Source organism: Eleginops maclovinus, chromosome 12, assembly GCF_036324505.1.
Source record: "Eleginops maclovinus isolate JMC-PN-2008 ecotype Puerto Natales chromosome 12, JC_Emac_rtc_rv5, whole genome shotgun sequence".
In the NCBI taxonomy this organism is placed as follows: domain Eukaryota; kingdom Metazoa; phylum Chordata; class Actinopteri; order Perciformes; family Eleginopidae; genus Eleginops; species Eleginops maclovinus.
Window position 1 is genome coordinate 17,571,162 of NC_086360.1, and position 18,365 is coordinate 17,589,526.

At 41.6% G+C, this 18,365-nt stretch overlaps 1 protein-coding gene across 1 annotated transcript; it reads right to left on the bottom strand.

Moving 5' to 3' along the window:
* Window positions 1-96: 96 nt before the first annotated feature.
* On the bottom strand, window positions 97-18,224 carry LOC134873309 (rabphilin-3A-like). The gene is made up of 18 exons (XM_063896809.1): window positions 17,959-18,224; window positions 8,350-8,439; window positions 8,219-8,230; window positions 7,924-8,049; window positions 7,677-7,806; window positions 7,439-7,522; window positions 7,180-7,348; window positions 6,171-6,347; window positions 5,518-5,700; window positions 3,945-4,024; window positions 3,735-3,809; window positions 3,212-3,321; window positions 2,970-3,096; window positions 2,822-2,878; window positions 2,562-2,716; window positions 2,395-2,476; window positions 2,154-2,250; window positions 97-2,053 (listed from the first exon to the last, which is right to left on the bottom strand). The coding sequence occupies exons 2-18, from the start codon at window positions 8,421-8,423 to the stop codon at window positions 1,923-1,925; spliced, it is 1,869 nt and encodes a 622-aa protein (XP_063752879.1). The 5' UTR covers window positions 8,424-8,439; window positions 17,959-18,224; the 3' UTR covers window positions 97-1,922.
* Between the last annotated feature and the right edge of the window lie 141 nt (window positions 18,225-18,365).

Here is an 18,365-nt window from a genome sequence, read left to right on the forward strand (position 1 = left end):
AAGCTCATTTTAATGTAGACTTTTTCATTGACTTATTATATTATAGATGACTGAAATAAGTCCTTACACACCAGAGGCTTGTCAGTTTTCATCATATTTTATTGATCAGTGTAAACGCTCTGCAAAATCTTTACATGCAAAGTTATTTGCAAACATACATATTTTCAGTGCATGCACTATCTATATACAAATAGATAAAGCAAGAAACATTCCACTGAACTGGCAGATTTAAGAAGAAGACAGCTATGGTTTTAGTTTTTGTGTTGATCATTTGATAAGTTACTTTTGCTGAAGTAGCACAACATAAGACAGTGTAAGATGCTACTGGTGGGTAGAGTGCAGAGAATATTTAAATGTGTATTTACAGAACGTGTCTTTCGAAGAATTAGATTCATCTCAATATCTGCTACTGATAGAGTTGGATCAAGTATTTTCTGGTGTGCTCAGTTGATAATCAGCCTATCCTGTGAATGCTATCAGACCATTTTATTCAGATTACAATATAGTCACCATAGTCATGCAGAATATGGCCTCTTGTATATAAAGTATTAACAGGAATGTTATGGGGATGAAGTGTAAACATTTATGGAATTACAATAGCATTAATTTCTCAAAAACTATATATATATATATATATATATATATATATATATATATATATATCTTGAACCACAAGACATTTCATGCATAGGATTTTTTGTTTTCATCTTTACTTTGACATTGGAATAACTTGCAAACAGCTTTATAAATTGAGGTCATTCCACTTTGTAAGGTGTGCTTTCCTTGGTTTGCTGTGATTAGTGAACAAACACTAAAGCATTTATGACTGGGGTGTGGCAGAGAGGAAAGGGGTTCTGCTTTGTGCGGTGGGGTGTTAGCGGACTGCCTCAGGCACGCCCAATTGACGAGCACAGTGCATGCAATTAAAGCTGCACATACTTATGACAAAACCTGTTACACAAATCTTGTTAGGGAGACACGACATGTGCATTCAGTGTAAACACTACAGTAGAAAACCTCTGAGGTGTCATAGCGAACCACGAGCTTCAGAAGAGTAGAGGTAGCAGGAGGAAAATCCTTCATCCTGCTCATTCTCACCAAGCAAAACTGAAAAACAACCAAACGTAGTTTTCTTATCACAGTTAAAGCTTTCCACAAATCTTAATGCACAGCTTAAATTACCATACTCCCAATGTTTAACTTTCTAAGTCACAAATTAACAGCAACTGATGATAGATTCATCTAGCTCATGGTCCACTGACTTCCACTTGAGATCTATCCTAACCTGAGCAATGTATCAGTATGTAAACATTTTTCTTCATGGAAATATACACATGTTCAGGACAGTGGGCACAGTTGAAATATTTGAAGGTGCAGCTGCATGTTTTCTTGTGTCTGTGGCTTGGCATGCTTATAGAGTTCAAAATGTTGCACTAGAGCATGATGTCATTACACGAGAAATCAAATAAATTATACCCTGACAATCGAATGATTTTATGAGCTCAATCAAGTCTTTCAACAATGGTCTTTGACCTCAGATGCCTTAACATATTGCTTTTCTTTTCTGAGTAGTGCAATTCCTTTTCTTATCAATGTCTTATTAAGTTCAACACACTATACAACATCACTGTTAGGAATGATGGTCGTGGTCTAGTTGTTCATTGACATGTCTTATTGAAATATCTAATAAAATTATGCCATGATTTCTCCCAGAGGCAGATGAAGTATCAGCAGCGGCAAGTTGTTAATAATAGGACAGGAAAGAAGAGTATACTACACTAGGGAAGGGAGGCAAGTAAGCCAGTGTGATTGACAGGTAGTGAAAGAAGAACACAATAAAATTGGGGGAAAAGTGCATCAGGAAATGAATGCAAACAAAGTAGAGAGGTTTAACTCATGCGATATGTTTAAGTGGCAAGTAGTTAATCACTAGTGACGTGATTCCCGTTATACAAGGTGTGCCAGCGCTCAATCCTCTTGTCCTTGTTCTTCAGACACTCATACCAGTGCTTCAGCCGCTCTCCTTTGGCAGTGATACCCAGCTGACACCCACCTGTCAGGAAGGAAGGCAGGCGTGAAAAGGCAGGTGGTGCTGAGCATGTGAGAAATGTACATTCATTTCAACGAAGCAATGACACATCTCAAATATTTACCAATGTAGTCGTTGGACTTTCCAATGTCATAATCCCACACAGAGATATCTAAACTCTTCTTGGCCAGTTCACTGTGTTTGATTTCATAGCCGAATTCCTGAAATTTGAGGCATTAATTTTCATTAAAGCCGATTACAAACGCTAGTCATACTCAAGCTGCAAACACAATGATTTGATAATAGCTTGGTGCTATGCACATTTTTATGAATTGCAGCACTTCACTCTGAACTGTCTTACAAACCTCATTAAACTCTGGATTTAGAGTCCTCTTCTTGATTTGTGTTTTGCACTTGGCCTTCTTCCCCATGTCAGGTTTCAGACATCTGTAAAATTTAATGACATTTAATTTATACCATTTCTAGAGACCCCAATTGCAATCCAAATGTCAGCTCATCCTGCTCTACCTACATTTTGACATAAGGGTCAGAGTACCCATTAGCATCCATGGCAGCCAGGTGAACGCAGCGCACAACGCCCACGAGGAGACGGTTCTGCTGGGTGCTGTACATGAGGGAGATCAGGATTCTGCCACGCTCCTCCATCTCCCCTCCCTCTTTTCCTGGCTGTGGAAAGGGGAGAAAAAGTTTGATGTGATCTATGATAATATTTCCTTGAACCTTTAAGGAATCTGCCATGTTCAGACACGCTTGCAAATAAAAAAGCATTGCCTCATCTTCGTATAGAGCGATGCCTCTGGCTCCCCCGGCTGTTGCAGTTCTCTTTGTCTGTGGGGAGGGGGCGAGATTACAGCAGGTCAATGAGAGTTTCAGACATGGAGAACAAAGTGTTGTTTGAATGCAATTGAATTTCACTCACGGGGACAACTCTCTCAAGACACACGTTGAAGTTTTTCTTCTGGTTCAACTTCAGTTTCTTCAGTGCCACTCGGGTTTCCCCAATAAACTCATTATGCCCAAACTTGTCCTCATCACAGACTGACAGCCTGTGGAAATCAAGAGAGCATCTTAAATGATAGACCTCTGACAGCTTGAAAGATAGTAAAGTTTAAAACATAAAAAGGATGATTTAAGTTTGACTGTCTGAGGTGTGGTATCCACCTGAGGGTCTTGCGCTGCATATCGTCATCAGTCAGGCCATGGTAGGTGAGCGTCTCATTCCATGCAGGGTTGCGGGTGTTTCTCAAGGTCTTTGTGCGCAGCTTGTTAGACTGTTAGATGAAGGTTAGATAAGGACCGGACATGGAAATATTTCTTGGCATGCTACCGGCCAAAATTCTCTGCACATCTATGGTTTGAACTGTTTTATCACAGGAAGAATCTACACGGTGCTGCCTGCCATCAACATCAGTTTTTCAACTCAGATCTTCCTCAGTCCCCACCACAGTACAGTATAATTACACAATGCTACCAATGTACTTCCACTACTGCTTTGACTTGACTTGCAATGCCTCAATACGGTTTTTTTTTTCAACCTATATTTTCGACCACAAGGTGTCAGGCTTGAGCTAGCAGAAAGGCCCCTTATCAAACCACGGGGGTCTGAATTCACCACCCTCCCTTTTTTTGCTTAGCAGGATATTTCGAAAAAGTAAGTAAAATGTAGGAAGGATGTGTCTTTTACCTTACTAGCCCCAGGCAGCAGATGTAGTTTCACATAAGGATCAGCCAGTCCATTTGAGTCCATGGGCTTCAGTCCCTGAGGAGAAATAGAGCACCATGTTCATCACATCATAGAGTAGTACAGCAGAGATCAGTTAAGGTAAAGTGCCATTCAGGAGCCTTTTGATTGTAATTGTCTCTTTTTGCGAGAGAATGAGGAGTGTGGTGGTACCTTTGCTTTGAGAATGCTACAGTGGAGGCTGTTGCTTTCCTGTTCATAGTGAAGGCTGAACTCTAGAGAGCCCAGTGTGGCTGAAAAAGATACAAATCAATCATTAGAATAAGAGATAAAAAAAATAGGGACACATTCTTAGAAAGTGAACAACTTTGAACTTCAAAATAGAAATAAGAACAAGTTAAAGCCCAGAATGGACAGAAATGATGGCAAGCACTCTTGACCCTTATTCATGAAAAATTCACAGCTAGTCTAGAATAGCCCTCCGAAAATATAATTAGAAAGCAAGCCACATAAAATAAAATAAATAAAAAATCCAAGCATTTAGATCTGAAGACATCAAGAAAAATAGGTTCAGGAAAAAAAAAGAGACTGAAGCTGCCCACACAGATTTTCTTTGGAGGAGTTTTATCTTGTTTGGGGACAAAATGATCAAAAGTCATTGGGTAATTTTTCTTATACAACTTAACTTTTTCTGGGCTGAGATTCACCACCAACTTGGAAGTCCAAGGACACAGAGATACTTAACCAAGCACTGTAATCATCCATCTTTATGATCGGATGTACTGATTTCATTTACATTAAAAACACACACTTGTGGATATCCGATCTCATGTGATTATCAAACTGTAATAATAAAATATTCAACAATCATTCAACCATGCCCAATCTAATTCAAATTCACTTTCAACATACTGATTTTATAAAGCTGTAACAACCAGGACAAGTGGGTACCTGTTGAATACTTGGGGTCCTTGTTGTTATTATGGGCATTAGTAGAGTTATTGCTGTTGATTTATGGTTATTTGCTCCCTTTTTTGCATGGATATTAATTATTTATTTGCCAACAGACCGACTCAAACCAATCAGTACTCTAGTCTACTATCACATCTCTATAGGGACAGAAACATGAAACCATGGCTATATTTCTGCCATTTTCCCAATGGACGGGATTGGACCAAACACAAGGGGAATCTAATTCCTCTTAGCCCTGTTGTATCTTAAATTATTTCCACAGTTCCATTTTCCTGGACCTCAATAAAATAAATTAACACCCGATCCCCCAGAGTGACAATGAAGGCTGTGAGATGCTGCAGGCACAGATCATGAATCACTGAAATGGGAAGGGGGATATATGAAAGAACCCTGTACAATTACATAGTTTATGTTCCACTATTGACTTAGTGATTTTGTCTTCCCTGGAAAGGGATTATCATGATTCCATAACATATGGTGCTCATAATTTGTCATTTTCTACACAGCTCAATGGATGCTGCCAGCATAGTACTTCCTGTTTGATACGACTATTGGGCAATTTGAATTATTACCAACTGTTTAAAAGCCAGACATCAAGCATCAGCACGGTGTGACTAAGGAACCCTGAAGCAGAACAGCCAAATTGTCATCAACAGCCAATACTTTACGCTGAGTGTTAAAAAGAAAAACATCCCATCTGGTGCTATTCACCTTAAATTAATGAAGAGAAACCAATCATGCCATACTGTACATAAGGTGAGATTAAACTATACACATCGGGCCACCTTACTCCAAGAGCAGATGGCGTACTTACTGGCTTCATCAGAGTCATAGTCGTTGGCTTCCTCCTCCTCCTCCGCTGGGGGAGGTTGCTGTCGGGCGTGGGGAGCGCTGTAGGCTGCGGGCTGCCTCCTCTCCTCTCTTGCTGCAGGAGGTGCCCTCTGCTCTGGAGGAGCTGCAGCAGAGGAGTAAGCCCCTGCATCTCCTGCCAGTGGACCTACAACCAAATTCTATCTTCAGAGACTGAACAAAATAACACCACTAGAGATGCAATATTTGGTCATTGGTGGAAGAAGTATTTATACAACTAGCAATAGTTAGTGAAGTCCAGTGTTCAAAATCTTGAGTAAAAGTACAATTATTAGCATCAAAATATATGTAAACTCTAAGAAACAAAAGTATTGATTATGCAGAATGACCAATTTCACCATTTCGTATCACTGGATAATAATTATCACTTACATTACACATTACATTAATGTTTTAATCACTTTAATGTTGCAGTTGGTGAATATGAAGCTAATGTTATATCCCCATATACTGCAAGGTAGCTTCATTTATAATATAATACCATCATTAAATGTTTAATGTACTTGCATGTATGTACTTAGTTACTTTCCATCACAATGTTATGTTTCACTTTAGGTCTTTTTCTAACAGACATGAGCAAAGGATTGTGTCTCTTACCCATGGTGGCCGATGCAGCAGGCTGAGGTCTGGAGCTGTTGACGGGCACTGCCCTCTTCATCACCACCGGGCTGCCCTGCCCTGCCTCCTCAGTCCCTGCCCCGCCCGTGGCCTTGCGTGCAACTGATGGCTTAGGGGCCACAGGTGGGTAGCCAGCACGGCCCTGTGGCTCTGGTCCTAAAAACAAGCATGGATAGCACTATACAGTAAATGCATAAACACATTATACATAGGGGGAGGAATGCATAATCACACCACTTCAGGCTCCTACTGCAGTGAAATCAGTAATACTCTCAAGTCTCAATGGATACTTTTGATGTAGCAGCTTTTTCCTCGCAAAGGCATTGACCTACATACACTACAACAAGCTGTCGGAGCTGGCTACTGTACGTGCAGCAGCTTTGTACTGTAGTCTGCTACACTGCCCCTCTCTTTAAAGGCAGAATCACAATGTTCAGGTAATCACATTGAAAGTGTGAAATGATACAATGTGACCGGTCATGCCAGCACCACCTTTAGGCCCATCCCATGTCACAGCATGCACCTTCCGATGGCTTAATTGAGCTCTTCAACCCCCTCCTTGGCAACAGTGGGCGGTACTGCCAAATTTGGGAAGCAGATAAAAGGTTTGAAAAGAGCAATGAGTTGGGGTGTGGTTGTGAGAAATCTGCAGGTGCCGATCTAATGAGACTGAATGCGCTTTCAAAAAAAAAAAGGTTTAGCGTCAGATTTTTTTTTTATACCTTCCTGACATTTATTTTGTTTTGACTTCACAGGCACCTCTGACAGATTGGCACATCCTTTTATAAAGATGCAAAAATATTCAAAATACTGACCTTGCTGCTCAGAGGCAGGGGCCTGACTCTTTCTCTGACCTAAGAGGGACATCATGTAAACCAACTATTCGTGCCAACAATCTAAAAGGTCAATCTTCTGATGATGATGATGATGATAAAAATTTGAATGACTGAAAAAGACTGCAGACTAAATCTGATTGTTGCAAATCTACCTGGTACTTGTGGCTGGGTTACATCCTGCCTGGGCTTAGGAGCTGGCGGCTCCTTGGGCTCTGCCACTTCCTGGCCTGCTGTCTCTCCTGCTTTGGACAATGGCATGGGCGATGGCAGGAAGTGCTTAGGAAATCCTTTGAAGAACCAGGCACCAGACCTCTTCCACACCTGAGAAAACAGAACAAATAAACAGTGTGCTATAGGCTTTCCAAGAGAAGATTGAATTACAGTATTTGTTCAGTGGCGTAGATCACTCACCTCTCGCTGTTCTCTGCAGATCTTGCACAGCCACACAGCGCGTGGCCGACTGCCACACTGCGTACCACATTTGGTGCACATGTTCTACACGACAAGAGAAAATACAGATTTCCAGCTGCTCGCCATTTACTTATTCCAAATACACAGCACATTGACCATGACCTATCGTGTGTGTTTATGCAGCGCAGCAGGGGAATGTTTTTTTTTCCTTGTCTAAATTGGCTCCCTCAGTACCTACCTTTTTGCAGTCCTCACACACCACTGAGCTGACCCCAGGTGAACCAAGCTGTTCCCCACACAGCAAACAGCGGGAGTGTCCATCCCCACATACAGTTTTCTTCATGTCGTCCAGGCGGTTTATCAATCGCCTGCAGCAGTACAGGGTAAAATTGTACTTAAAATGTCACCGTTAATCACCTCCGGTGCAAATGTATGCATCTCATTGGTTTCAACAGGTGATTGCTGCATGTTTTACGAGCTCTCACCCGATTCTCTCCTGCTCCATGGCCTCCATTTTCTCAGCCCGGGCGATCACATTGTTAATTATCTCCTTCTCTTCATCGGTCAGGTCTGGACCAGGACCAGGACCTTGCTGAGTGGTCCAATTGCCCCTGTGAGCCAAACATATTTTCAAGTTGAGATTGCTTCTAGGATTTTGCTAAACAATATTGTATCATACATATGCATACAAGAACCATTATTTCAATAAACCACTTTCAGAAAAAGGTATAAAGCAGATCTACAGGAGGCAGATAAGAGAAGAGGAGTTTGTCTACTTACTGCTCCTTCTCACTGTGTCACAGATCACACATCAGAGGAAAATGTGAAAGAAAAAGAGTAAAGTGAAATGTTGGTCATCATCATATACATATAAAAAGTAAAGAATACCCAAATGTTCTGGCGATGCTTACCTAGCGTGCATGGTTCTCTGCCTGTCGTTGGACTGCCAGCGATCGGAGTTGCTGCTCATCACCGTGTCTGTCATGCCGCACTATCACAGTCTGCAGGTGGACGGAAAGAAAGACAAATTAACTCAGCAAGAAATTAATCAAACCATCTTTTACTAATTACATTAAAAGCTGCCAACTCTGTATTAAGACCTCTTTATTTGAGAGGGCAATTAATGAGTTTTTTAAAGTTTGACTTGCGTCCAAGCTGTGTGTTGAGTCCACACTTTTAGCTACCCTCTGTCCTTATCTCATGCTTATGCAGCACTGACCTAAGTACCACCATGGGCAAGGATTCAGTGTACAAATGTGTGAGCCTCAACGGTGCTGACCTAAAATTGGCAAATCACCAGATACACTTCCTTTAATTGCCACACAGTGATGTTGGGGTTAATGAAAAGGTAGATAATGATGACCTCCCACTGGAGGCCATCATATGCCAAACAAATAAATAATAGTGAAAGTGCTCTCAGTAGAGTACAGTTCACCATCAGCTGTGTCTCCCCTCTCCCTTCCCAAATACAGAAGAGTTGAATCCCACTCCTCCTTGCTCCCTTATGGTCAAGATGTCATTGAAAACCTGGGATTTATTAATCTGTTAGCCTGCCTCATACATTATCCCATTATATCATGGGTATAGTATAATCTGACAATGCTTCGGTTTAAAAAGGAGACTAAACTTTTCTATTAATATCAGCTTTTCAATGATGACAAAGGACAAAATATGGCCTGCGTCAGATATGTCAGACTTAGCCAGAAATGCCTATTGCTACTAAAGCAGGTTACAGGTAGCTGCAGAAAGACAAACACACTCCAGCTGAATGCATGACCCACTGCAGATAATAAATCATTCAGTTATCGTTTCCGGGGGGAAAAGAAACTTTCAACTTCCCCCGTCATCTACATTATTCTGAGGAATTTACATATTAGGCATGAAACAGCAACAAAATATTGGCAACCGATGGCGCTAATTGCACATTTTCTGATGCCAGATTCTCCGCCTAATCAGTACCAGTTCCTCCTGCCAAGCCTATTTTATCAAAAAAATATCCCACCAACATATTCAAGCAGTAAATAAACCTAGGAAAAATATTGCCTAAACTACCCTGACAGCTGTTCCAACAGGGGTAAAGGTGTTTGTATTGCAAACAGAACAAAGCTTATGACAAAGACAGCTCTTCTGTACATTAGTGTCCAGGGGGAAATGATGCTGAAATGTTCATTTCTTCCAGTCTGTGACTCCACACATATCAAAGAAACTGATAGTCCCATATAGCAGGAGTGGCTTGATTATACCATGGTGCAGGACGAGGAGGAGGTGAGTTTGGACTGATAAGGATGACTAAGAGTATTTGTCTCCAGTGTTTCTGATTAGTTAATGCTGAGATTTTTATCCAAAGTGTTTTTCTTTTTCTCTGTGAATGCTGGTTGGACTGGGGTAGAGAATCAGATGCCAGGGGAGGGCTGGTGAGCATACCATGCTCTTAAATGATTCCATCACAAGTAAAACTCCTGGATTCAAATTGTCACCTAAACAAGAATTATTATCAGCAATATGTAAAATACTCCAAATACAAAATGTCTTTTTTCACAGTTTTATATAACATTTACATTATCCTTTTTCTATAACCAACAAATACATTTAAAAGCATTTCAATGTTGTAATTAGTCAGTTTTGACCCAATTTAAGATATGCTGTTGATTTCTAGTGTAGTACTGCACTATATCCTATACTGTAAGGATATCATATGTTAAATACGTACAAAGCAGCTAGTGAATATGAGTGCTAAATGTACTTGGTTACTGTTCACCACTCTCTGTAGGTAGGTTATTGTCACTCCATGTGGAGAAATCAGGACTGGATTGTTTGAAGGATGGCTGTGTTTTAGAGTATTTGAAGTACATGCTGACAGATAGACATGAAGCTCTGAAGTTGTTTGTGTACATGGTGCAGCCCAGCGCTAATAATGACGTTGGGAAACAGTGTGCTGTCAACTGTTCGAATTACTCACAAAGCCCTTATCCATATGATACACCAGCAATGTAATTTAATCTCAGAGTGACATAGTAAAGCTGATACAAGATGTCAACAGAAATCAGTGGAGCGACTGCCTTTGGGCAAGTCTGCTCATTGTGTGTGTGTGTGTGTGTGTGTGTGTGTGTGTGTGTGTGTGTGTGTGTGTGTGTGTGTGTGTGTGTGTGTGTGTGTGTGTGTGTGTGTGTGTGTGTGTGTGTGTGTGTGTGTGTGTGTGTGTGTGTGTGTGTGCGCCACTGTTGCAAGTGACTTACAGCTGCTTCAATACTGAGACAATACTGTACATGGAGTGATGCTGCATAGGCTGGAGGAAACAGCAGTGTATGTCCTGAGGGAAGTACCAGCAGTCAGAGAAGACAAGTGGTTTCTGAAAATTAGCAACAAGAGGATCTAAAAGCCTCTCTGGAGCCTCACATGTGTTGTGAATTGTGATGGTGCAATATGAGCACAGAATCAGTAAGGGATTCATAATGATAAGGCTAAAAGGAAAATCAATACATTTCACTTCTCCTCAGCTTTTCACAGCAGTACAATCCGGCACTATAGAAGCTTGGAGAAAGTCAAAAAGGCAGGGAAAGGGAGGGGTGCGCCACCGTCTCCCTCGTTCAGCTGCTAGTATTATGCTGCGTAACGTCAGGCTCCATACACCTTTTCAGGTCTAATCTGGTGCTGCACCGTCAGCGGGAATCACAGAATAACAATAAATTCACTGTGATACAAGTAGACACTCTGGGTGTGGACTTTTCCCTGGTGCATCCAGCCAACAGTGGCAACTCATTCTCCAGGGAGCAATTGTCGTTTTCCACTTCTCTGCAGCAGTCTGACGCTTCAGACATCACTCTGACTGTACAGCATTTATCATATACACCGAGGCTCTCTGGCGCGGCCCTCCTTCACTTGCCAAAATGAATTATCCCACTTTTGTCTAACATGATTGTCCTGGAGAGGTGGATTGAGAGAGACAGATGGGAGGGGGCAGACAGGCTCGGGATGGGTGATCACTGACTCAGACAACTCTGAGCTTTTACGGCGCTGGGGATGGATGTTACTGCATCACAGAAGTGCACTCTTTTCCGAGGTGACAGTCCAATTAGCATGAAGGAGATAGTCTGAATGATCTTATACAGACTTTCCTCATAAGGAGCCGTCAGTATAGGCTTCAGAAAAAGAACTTGGTTTTACCTACTGTGCTGTCATAGAGGGTTAACATCTCAGACGTAGAAAAAGGTATCTGAGGTCAATTATAGTGGACTGTTTTTCACCACAATGTGATATTGAGCCTTGTTATTCTGCAGATGTGACATCACTGGGACCCTCAGAGGTTGTAAATGCAACTAATCTGCGTCATCTGCAACTAACAGTCATCTTGTACGTGTTTTCCTTCCATATAAAATGACTCAGTCAGGTGGTGGATGCTTCTCATGGGAGATAGGTTTCCCTCTGAAATGTCATGAAGCATGCATGACGTGGCATTCTGCAAAGTGGTGCCATGAACTGTGAAAGCAACAATACAATAGTGTCTGCACATACACTGGGCATGCACAGTATGATCAAGATGACAACAGGAAAGACCGGAGGGAGAGCATCGAGCTATTCATGCCCGCTCATCATAAGTCAACCACCCAGCAGGATCTCTCTTGAGTAGATCCTGCGTATGGGGGTGGAGAGGACCAATTTAGAAACTTGTGTCTCCTCCTTGGGGCCTGAGAGGATTGCCAATACAAATCTGCACATCTTCAGGGATGAACAGTATGCATACACAACTCCCAAAGCACGCCCTATATATTTTACATCCATGTTTGTGCCAACACAGATTAATGTTGCCTTTCAACAGCAGGTGTATGATTCATTAATGCAGAACATGTGACAAGACAAAGACATAGATTAGAATAAGAGCACTCATTTATTTGAAGATTTCGGTACTTGCTTGTAGAGATGAAGAAAGCATAGATATTCACACTGAGGCGGCGGGACATTGATGGATTGATCCAACATGGATCATTATTGATACAGCACTCAGAGCTTCGGGGGGATGGGGGTAGAGGGAGCAGAGTCATCTCCTTTGTACTTAGATCAGCAAAAAAGCAAGGTTTTAATAGTAGATGCGACTTTAAAATTAATCATTATTCTAAACATGTGTTCAACCCTTCAAGACACACCGACCCTTAATAAAATGAGTGTGACTTTGTTTACTCCACCTGTACTTAATAATAACATCTGGTTTTACACCCCGCTTGGTGTCCTATTTGTCAATGTATTGAAAGTGATAACACTGAAACCCATTCTGGTACTCCACTTGCATTCCAGGGCAACAATTCCCTCGCCATCCTCCAAGGAGGACATTTCTTTAAATGGGTTAATGAGAATCGGAGATCAATGCGTAGATCTACAATTGGTTTCACTTTAATTTATCTTTAATCAGACCTCTATTCTTATTTCCATGCCTCAGGGCTAAAACTTACTTACGAATAATAGATGTCGCCTTAAAGCTCTGCTGAAGCCACAAACTAATCATCCACCAGTAACCCTTCCTGTTGACCAATGCAAGCATAGATCAGCACTTTCTCAAACATTTTCCAATGTGCTGATGCTAAGTAGGTATCAGTATTTATATTCATGTCAGCACATCATATCCACCCTGCCAATGATTTAATAATTCTGGTGAAACTATATACATCTTTTTCAGGTCGCTGTGACCATAAATGTTTTATAAGCTGCAACATACTGTGCTTTTTTCCTATTAAAAGACCGTATAACCCTGCAACCCATACACCATTTTTCACATTGCCCCGAGAAACAAGCTCAGCTGTAACGTTTTTTGAAATGATCCATTATCATGTAATTGGGTATTCATAATTTATCAGGTTGTGAAACATAGTTACACAAAGCAACACTAAAGGGCTCCATCTTCAAAGAATAAAGGATTTTTGTAAAGAATGGATATTTGGTACAAATTGAATGTGATACTATGTGTTCTTCTCTTTTTATATCACTGCCAATGATTTAAAGAGTGTGAAATACAGCACATATGTTATCATCCTTAAACCGCAGAATAGAAAGACCACATAGCTGAAGTAAAGAACAATCTTCCCAACAATCTGGGCTTGGTGATAAAATTATTTAATGTATTATGAAGCAGAAAACAGCCTGAGATCCTCAGACTCGAGAATATTGGCTGGTCTACATATTCGACTCAAGTCCTGTGGTGATCTGGGACATCATGCCTGAGTAGGAAAGACTGAAAAAAGTAAAAATGTTTCTCTTTTAAATCCGTTTTTCAATCACATTTCTAAATAAAGACATACGAGAGCCATTCATAGGTCAAAATGTACCAATATACAAATAGATAGGGCAGAATGAAGGCAATATTAAATCAATTGTATGATGGAAAATGTTACAAGAAATGTCCTCAAATGTAAAAGAAAGCCATACATGGAACAATTACTGCAGAAATAAAGCCTATAAATGTGTTATGCTTCTTTATGAGTCATCTACAGACCTTCACTGCAATTAAGAAGAAATAGATGACAATACCTTGACTCACACGTAGGCTAGATGTCCTCCAAAAAAGTATTAGCAACTGCTCCCTAACATTTTGTGGTGACACATTTGGGCTGATGGTAGGTGGCTCGAATGTCAAAAAGAAATTCAAGGTCTGCGCAGACAATTTCATACACAGTAAAAAATCCAATCTAATAACTGGTACCAGCACACATCTGTCTGGGCTATAAACCCTGGTAGTATACTGGGGATGATTGGAAAACACCCAACCTAAAGGGTTATGAGTGGTGATCGACTTTCTACTGAATGGATTGTCAAATTGTTTTACAGATCATTTGGTCTTATAAACTAACTCCTCTCAGTATTCAGCTGCTGTCTTCTAATTCTCACAGAGTAGGAAGGACAAAAAAACTGATGTAGCCACCCACTCCCAGAGCATGGCCCAACTTCATCCAACCCCCCAAACGGTACCGTGAGCTGACAACACTGAGGTCTGGACCTGGACAGGATTGTAAAGCACTGCACCAAGAAAACCCTCCGCTGCAGGAGGAAAACATCACTCAGCATTTCTTAATTATTTACAGCTCCCACCCACCATTGCTTTTCACTCCGTTCGTCCCCTCTGTAGGGCATAAGTGCACGCTCTCTGTGCACAGACCTATATGAGACACCATGTACAGAACAGTGGCTTCATGATAAAAAAAAAGAGATTCAGTCAGACATCAACTCTATTTTGGGAAACAAGAAGGTTATTTGTTGGTGTTTTAGGTCTGTGGCATCGACAAATTACTCATGATATCAGTGAGACAGGGGCGTTAACAGCGACCATCTGTGGAACAACCTGTGAGGGCTCTTCACCCTCTTAAATGTGAGTGTTGCAGAATTTCAAAACCAACACTCTTGGCAGGCATGGCTCCCGGTCCCGCATCGTTGGAGAACAAACAGGAAAGACCATCCAGTAACCAACAAGCTACCATGCTGTTATCCTGCCATCGCTGTTGGCTCTATCCAACAGACCTCTACGGGGTGGGGGCTCTGTTTTTCATTCTTAAAATCAATCTGAATAAGCAGTCCATGTCCTATATCCAGTAATCATCCTTAAATTTAGAGGAAAACTGTCTGCTGACCCACATTTTCTCAGACATTTTCATGTAATTCAGAGGCTTCTTCTTTTATCTGGGCTTTAATTTAGAACTACGGAAGTAAACGGCTATCAGACATGGAGCACTCAATTAACTGCAGAAAGAGCCTGCAGTAGTGCTCAAATTTGCTTGGCTGATGGTGATTCATCCCTGTATGCCCCAGAGGTTAGAAGTGGAGACTTTGAGAAACTGGTTGCTGATGCACTGGCCAGTCATGCTCTTTTAATTTCCTCCCATCTTATCTCTGGGAAAACAAGTACCACCAGACAGGGGCATTAAATCAGGGCGGTAAAGGCTTGTTGTATGCGTCTTTTCCCTACTAATCAGAACTGCCCTGCAGCTGGTGGTCTGTTGAGATATGCTTCTTAACATACAAGTCAGATCTCCTATCAATCCCTCTACGTGACGGACCCAATTTTGTGTCTTTGTTGCTCTGCTTTGAAGCTCTGGCACGGATCAGCGGCTGGATATCTGACCCTCCCTCCTGTCCCAGCAAGCAGGTACAATGCCCCTGGGTGCTTTAACGACTCTCTGTTGGCAAACTAGACTATGTTACAGCCTGGAAACATTGCCACACTAACATTAAGCTTTTTGAGACAAAAACCCCTGATTGGAAAGTTTACTTTGGACTTTAAATGCAAAGTGTGTTCATTTAGATGTCACTGGTGTCTAGGGCAAAGCCATGACTGCGGCTATGTACAGAGATTATAGTTGGTAGTGGACAGAGATGTTACTTACAGATAGGCATGTGTTTAAAGATTCGATCATAGCCTGACTCTGTTGGGGATTTGCAAGTCCCTACTCTCTTGGGGGAACTTTGCTTAAAGGCCACATTAATTACTACTCTCTTTTCCAATATACCATGCTGTTTACTCAGATATAATCAACAGTTTCAGAGACCACGTTAAATCAATTCTCACCCACCAATCTGATGAGAATTTGGAGACAGAGCCACTCCCTTCTGGAGCTCGGCCACAGACGGCAGAATAATCCCTCAAACAGAACAATTATTAAATGTACTCAAAAAGAAGCACACAGAAACCAAAATACATCTTTTGAGTATAATATTTGTGTCTGAAGCACCATATATGGATTGTGCAGAGCACAGAGGAACATAGAGTCATGCACCTTTACCAACTGTGGCCATGGTAACAGCAAGATCAGAAGAAGAGAATCAGAATGATTAAAAGCATGTGTGTGTGTGTGTGTGTGTGTGTGTGTGTGTGTGTGTGTGTGTGTGTGTGTGTGTGTGTGTGTGTGTGTGTGTGTGTGTGTGTGTGTGTGTGTGTGTGTGTGTGTGTGTGTGTGTGTGTGTCCACCAGTCTGTGTTTGTTGTGGATTATAACTGTGCAAAAATGCAAAAAAGGTGGCAAGATAAATATCAGTGGACCATGTTTCTTATCAATAAACATGATTTGTCTGAATGGATGCCTCTTCTTCATCAGGGTTAGACAGCGTGGTTAGAGAGGAAGAGAAGGTAAAGACATGGGATTATGGGTACAGTCGTCTTGTATGCTTCAGCTTTAAATTATGCAGTTAACATGCAGAGCACTTACTTCATTCCTCCATCTTTTTTTCACCTTTTCCTTTAACACCCATGTCTCCTAGTGTTTCTCGTTTTCTCCTGTTTTATGTGTCTGAGAAACAATTCCTCTTTTTTTCTCTCTTGTCCAATTTAGTCTTTCTCTGGAAAGAAAACAGTCTGCTGGCAGGGACTCAGAGAAATGGAGAGGTACCAGCAGAAGGGTGTCGTCCAATCACTACTGTGGTTGTTCATGTGAGAGAAGGCAGCTGCAGATATCTCTCAGACCGTTCATTCAGTCTTTTTCTCCCCTCCCCCATTTAATCCCCATGCTTCAGGTCTGAAGGAGGAGTTGGAGATGGTGGAACTGAGAGGCGGATTCCTAGATTCTTTTTTCTGTCCTCCATCTATATTATCACCAGAAGCAGCGAGCCTGTTTGGTCCAATAAGTCTGTTTACAACACTCTGCTCTGACTAAGTGTAATAACATCACAGGTGCAGGATGAGATAACACCACTACTACTAGGTGACTGAATCACCTGTCTTGTGGCCCAGCTGGAGTTCACAGCTGCCCTGCCCACCACAGCATTTTGATGGATGGGTTACTCCAATTCTGCAGGCACATCAAGCCCCGGTGTACACTCCTAAAAATCCTGCAGCAACGCCCAGGGACTGCAACCACACAATCTCCCACATGACTTACCAGGTCTGTTTTCTACAGTCAGATTTACAACAAGGAAGCAGCCGTGTTACAGGAGTGCAGCCAGCCAACTGTCCTGCTTCAATTAATCTTAAAGGGGATTTAGCAAAGCCTATCGAGCCTAACCAAGAGCTATATTCATGGCCATTCATGAATAAACTGAGTACATAATCACAACACCAAAGACTGCTGTAGTAAATCAATGCAAGTATGTTAAAATACGAAGGTAATCTACACACCTCTGCATGAATGACAGCATCATTCTGCTGCAGAGAAATGTTTTCAGTATGACATGTTTTCCCTAAAACAAAGGAATGAATCAAAGGGTGATTTACATAATTTGTACCTCTCACAGGTTAATTAGCAGCAGCTCCATGTATGCCAAGTTGCACTGGCACACAAATGTTTCTATTGCGTTCAAATGACTCACTGAGTAACAGGCTCATAAACACAATGGTGCTCCATCAACATAATAAATACAGGCAATAAAATGTGTTCCCTCATCATTTCCAGCCCATCGCTCTCTCCTGTGAATGAAATGCTGCATTCATTCAACTTGTAAATGAGAAATTCTAACGCACTGGGTCACTGGCCAAATGCAACAACCCCACAGTTATTTTAGTTTGAGGATGCAATGTTTTAAAAAACCTTCGAAGGACATGATAAATCCTACCTGATAATCCAGCCCTGCTCTCTTCTCTCCTCTCCCTCTCTCTGGGAGCTGTCAGGGAATGATGCGGACTAAATTTCTGTGCAGAGCCTGGATACGACCACAGAGTCAGTCATTGCGCATGGTGCCTGTCACCAAAACCCGTGTTTTTATTTTTTGCCTGAAGGAGTAGTCTGTTGCTGGAGGCACAGCGGATCTCCACAATGCGTGGGAACTGGTTTTCTTTCCTGCGTTGTAGATGAAAAAAGCCCTTGGTACCCTGGGAAGGAAACCCCTGGATCTGAAGTGATAACACTGAAGCTTAAGTGGGCAGTCATCACCTGACGTGATTGTCTCTTTAACAGCGCAGATCTAAATTTGTCTCATCATCATCCATGCAGCCCTATTGAGTCATTTTTGATAAGGTTATA

Coding starts and splice junctions, on each gene's coding strand:
- LOC134873309 (XM_063896809.1), bottom strand. CDS start 8,423: ATGACAGACACGGTGATGAGCAGCAACTCCGATCGCTGGCAGTCCAAC. Junction 7,523..7,676: donor TGTGTGAGGACTGCAAAAAG/GTAGGTACTGAG, acceptor CTTGTCGTGTAG/AACATGTGCACCAAATGTGG. Junction 7,349..7,438: donor TCTGCAGAGAACAGCGAGAG/GTGAGTGATCTA, acceptor CTGTTTTCTCAG/GTGTGGAAGAGGTCTGGTGC.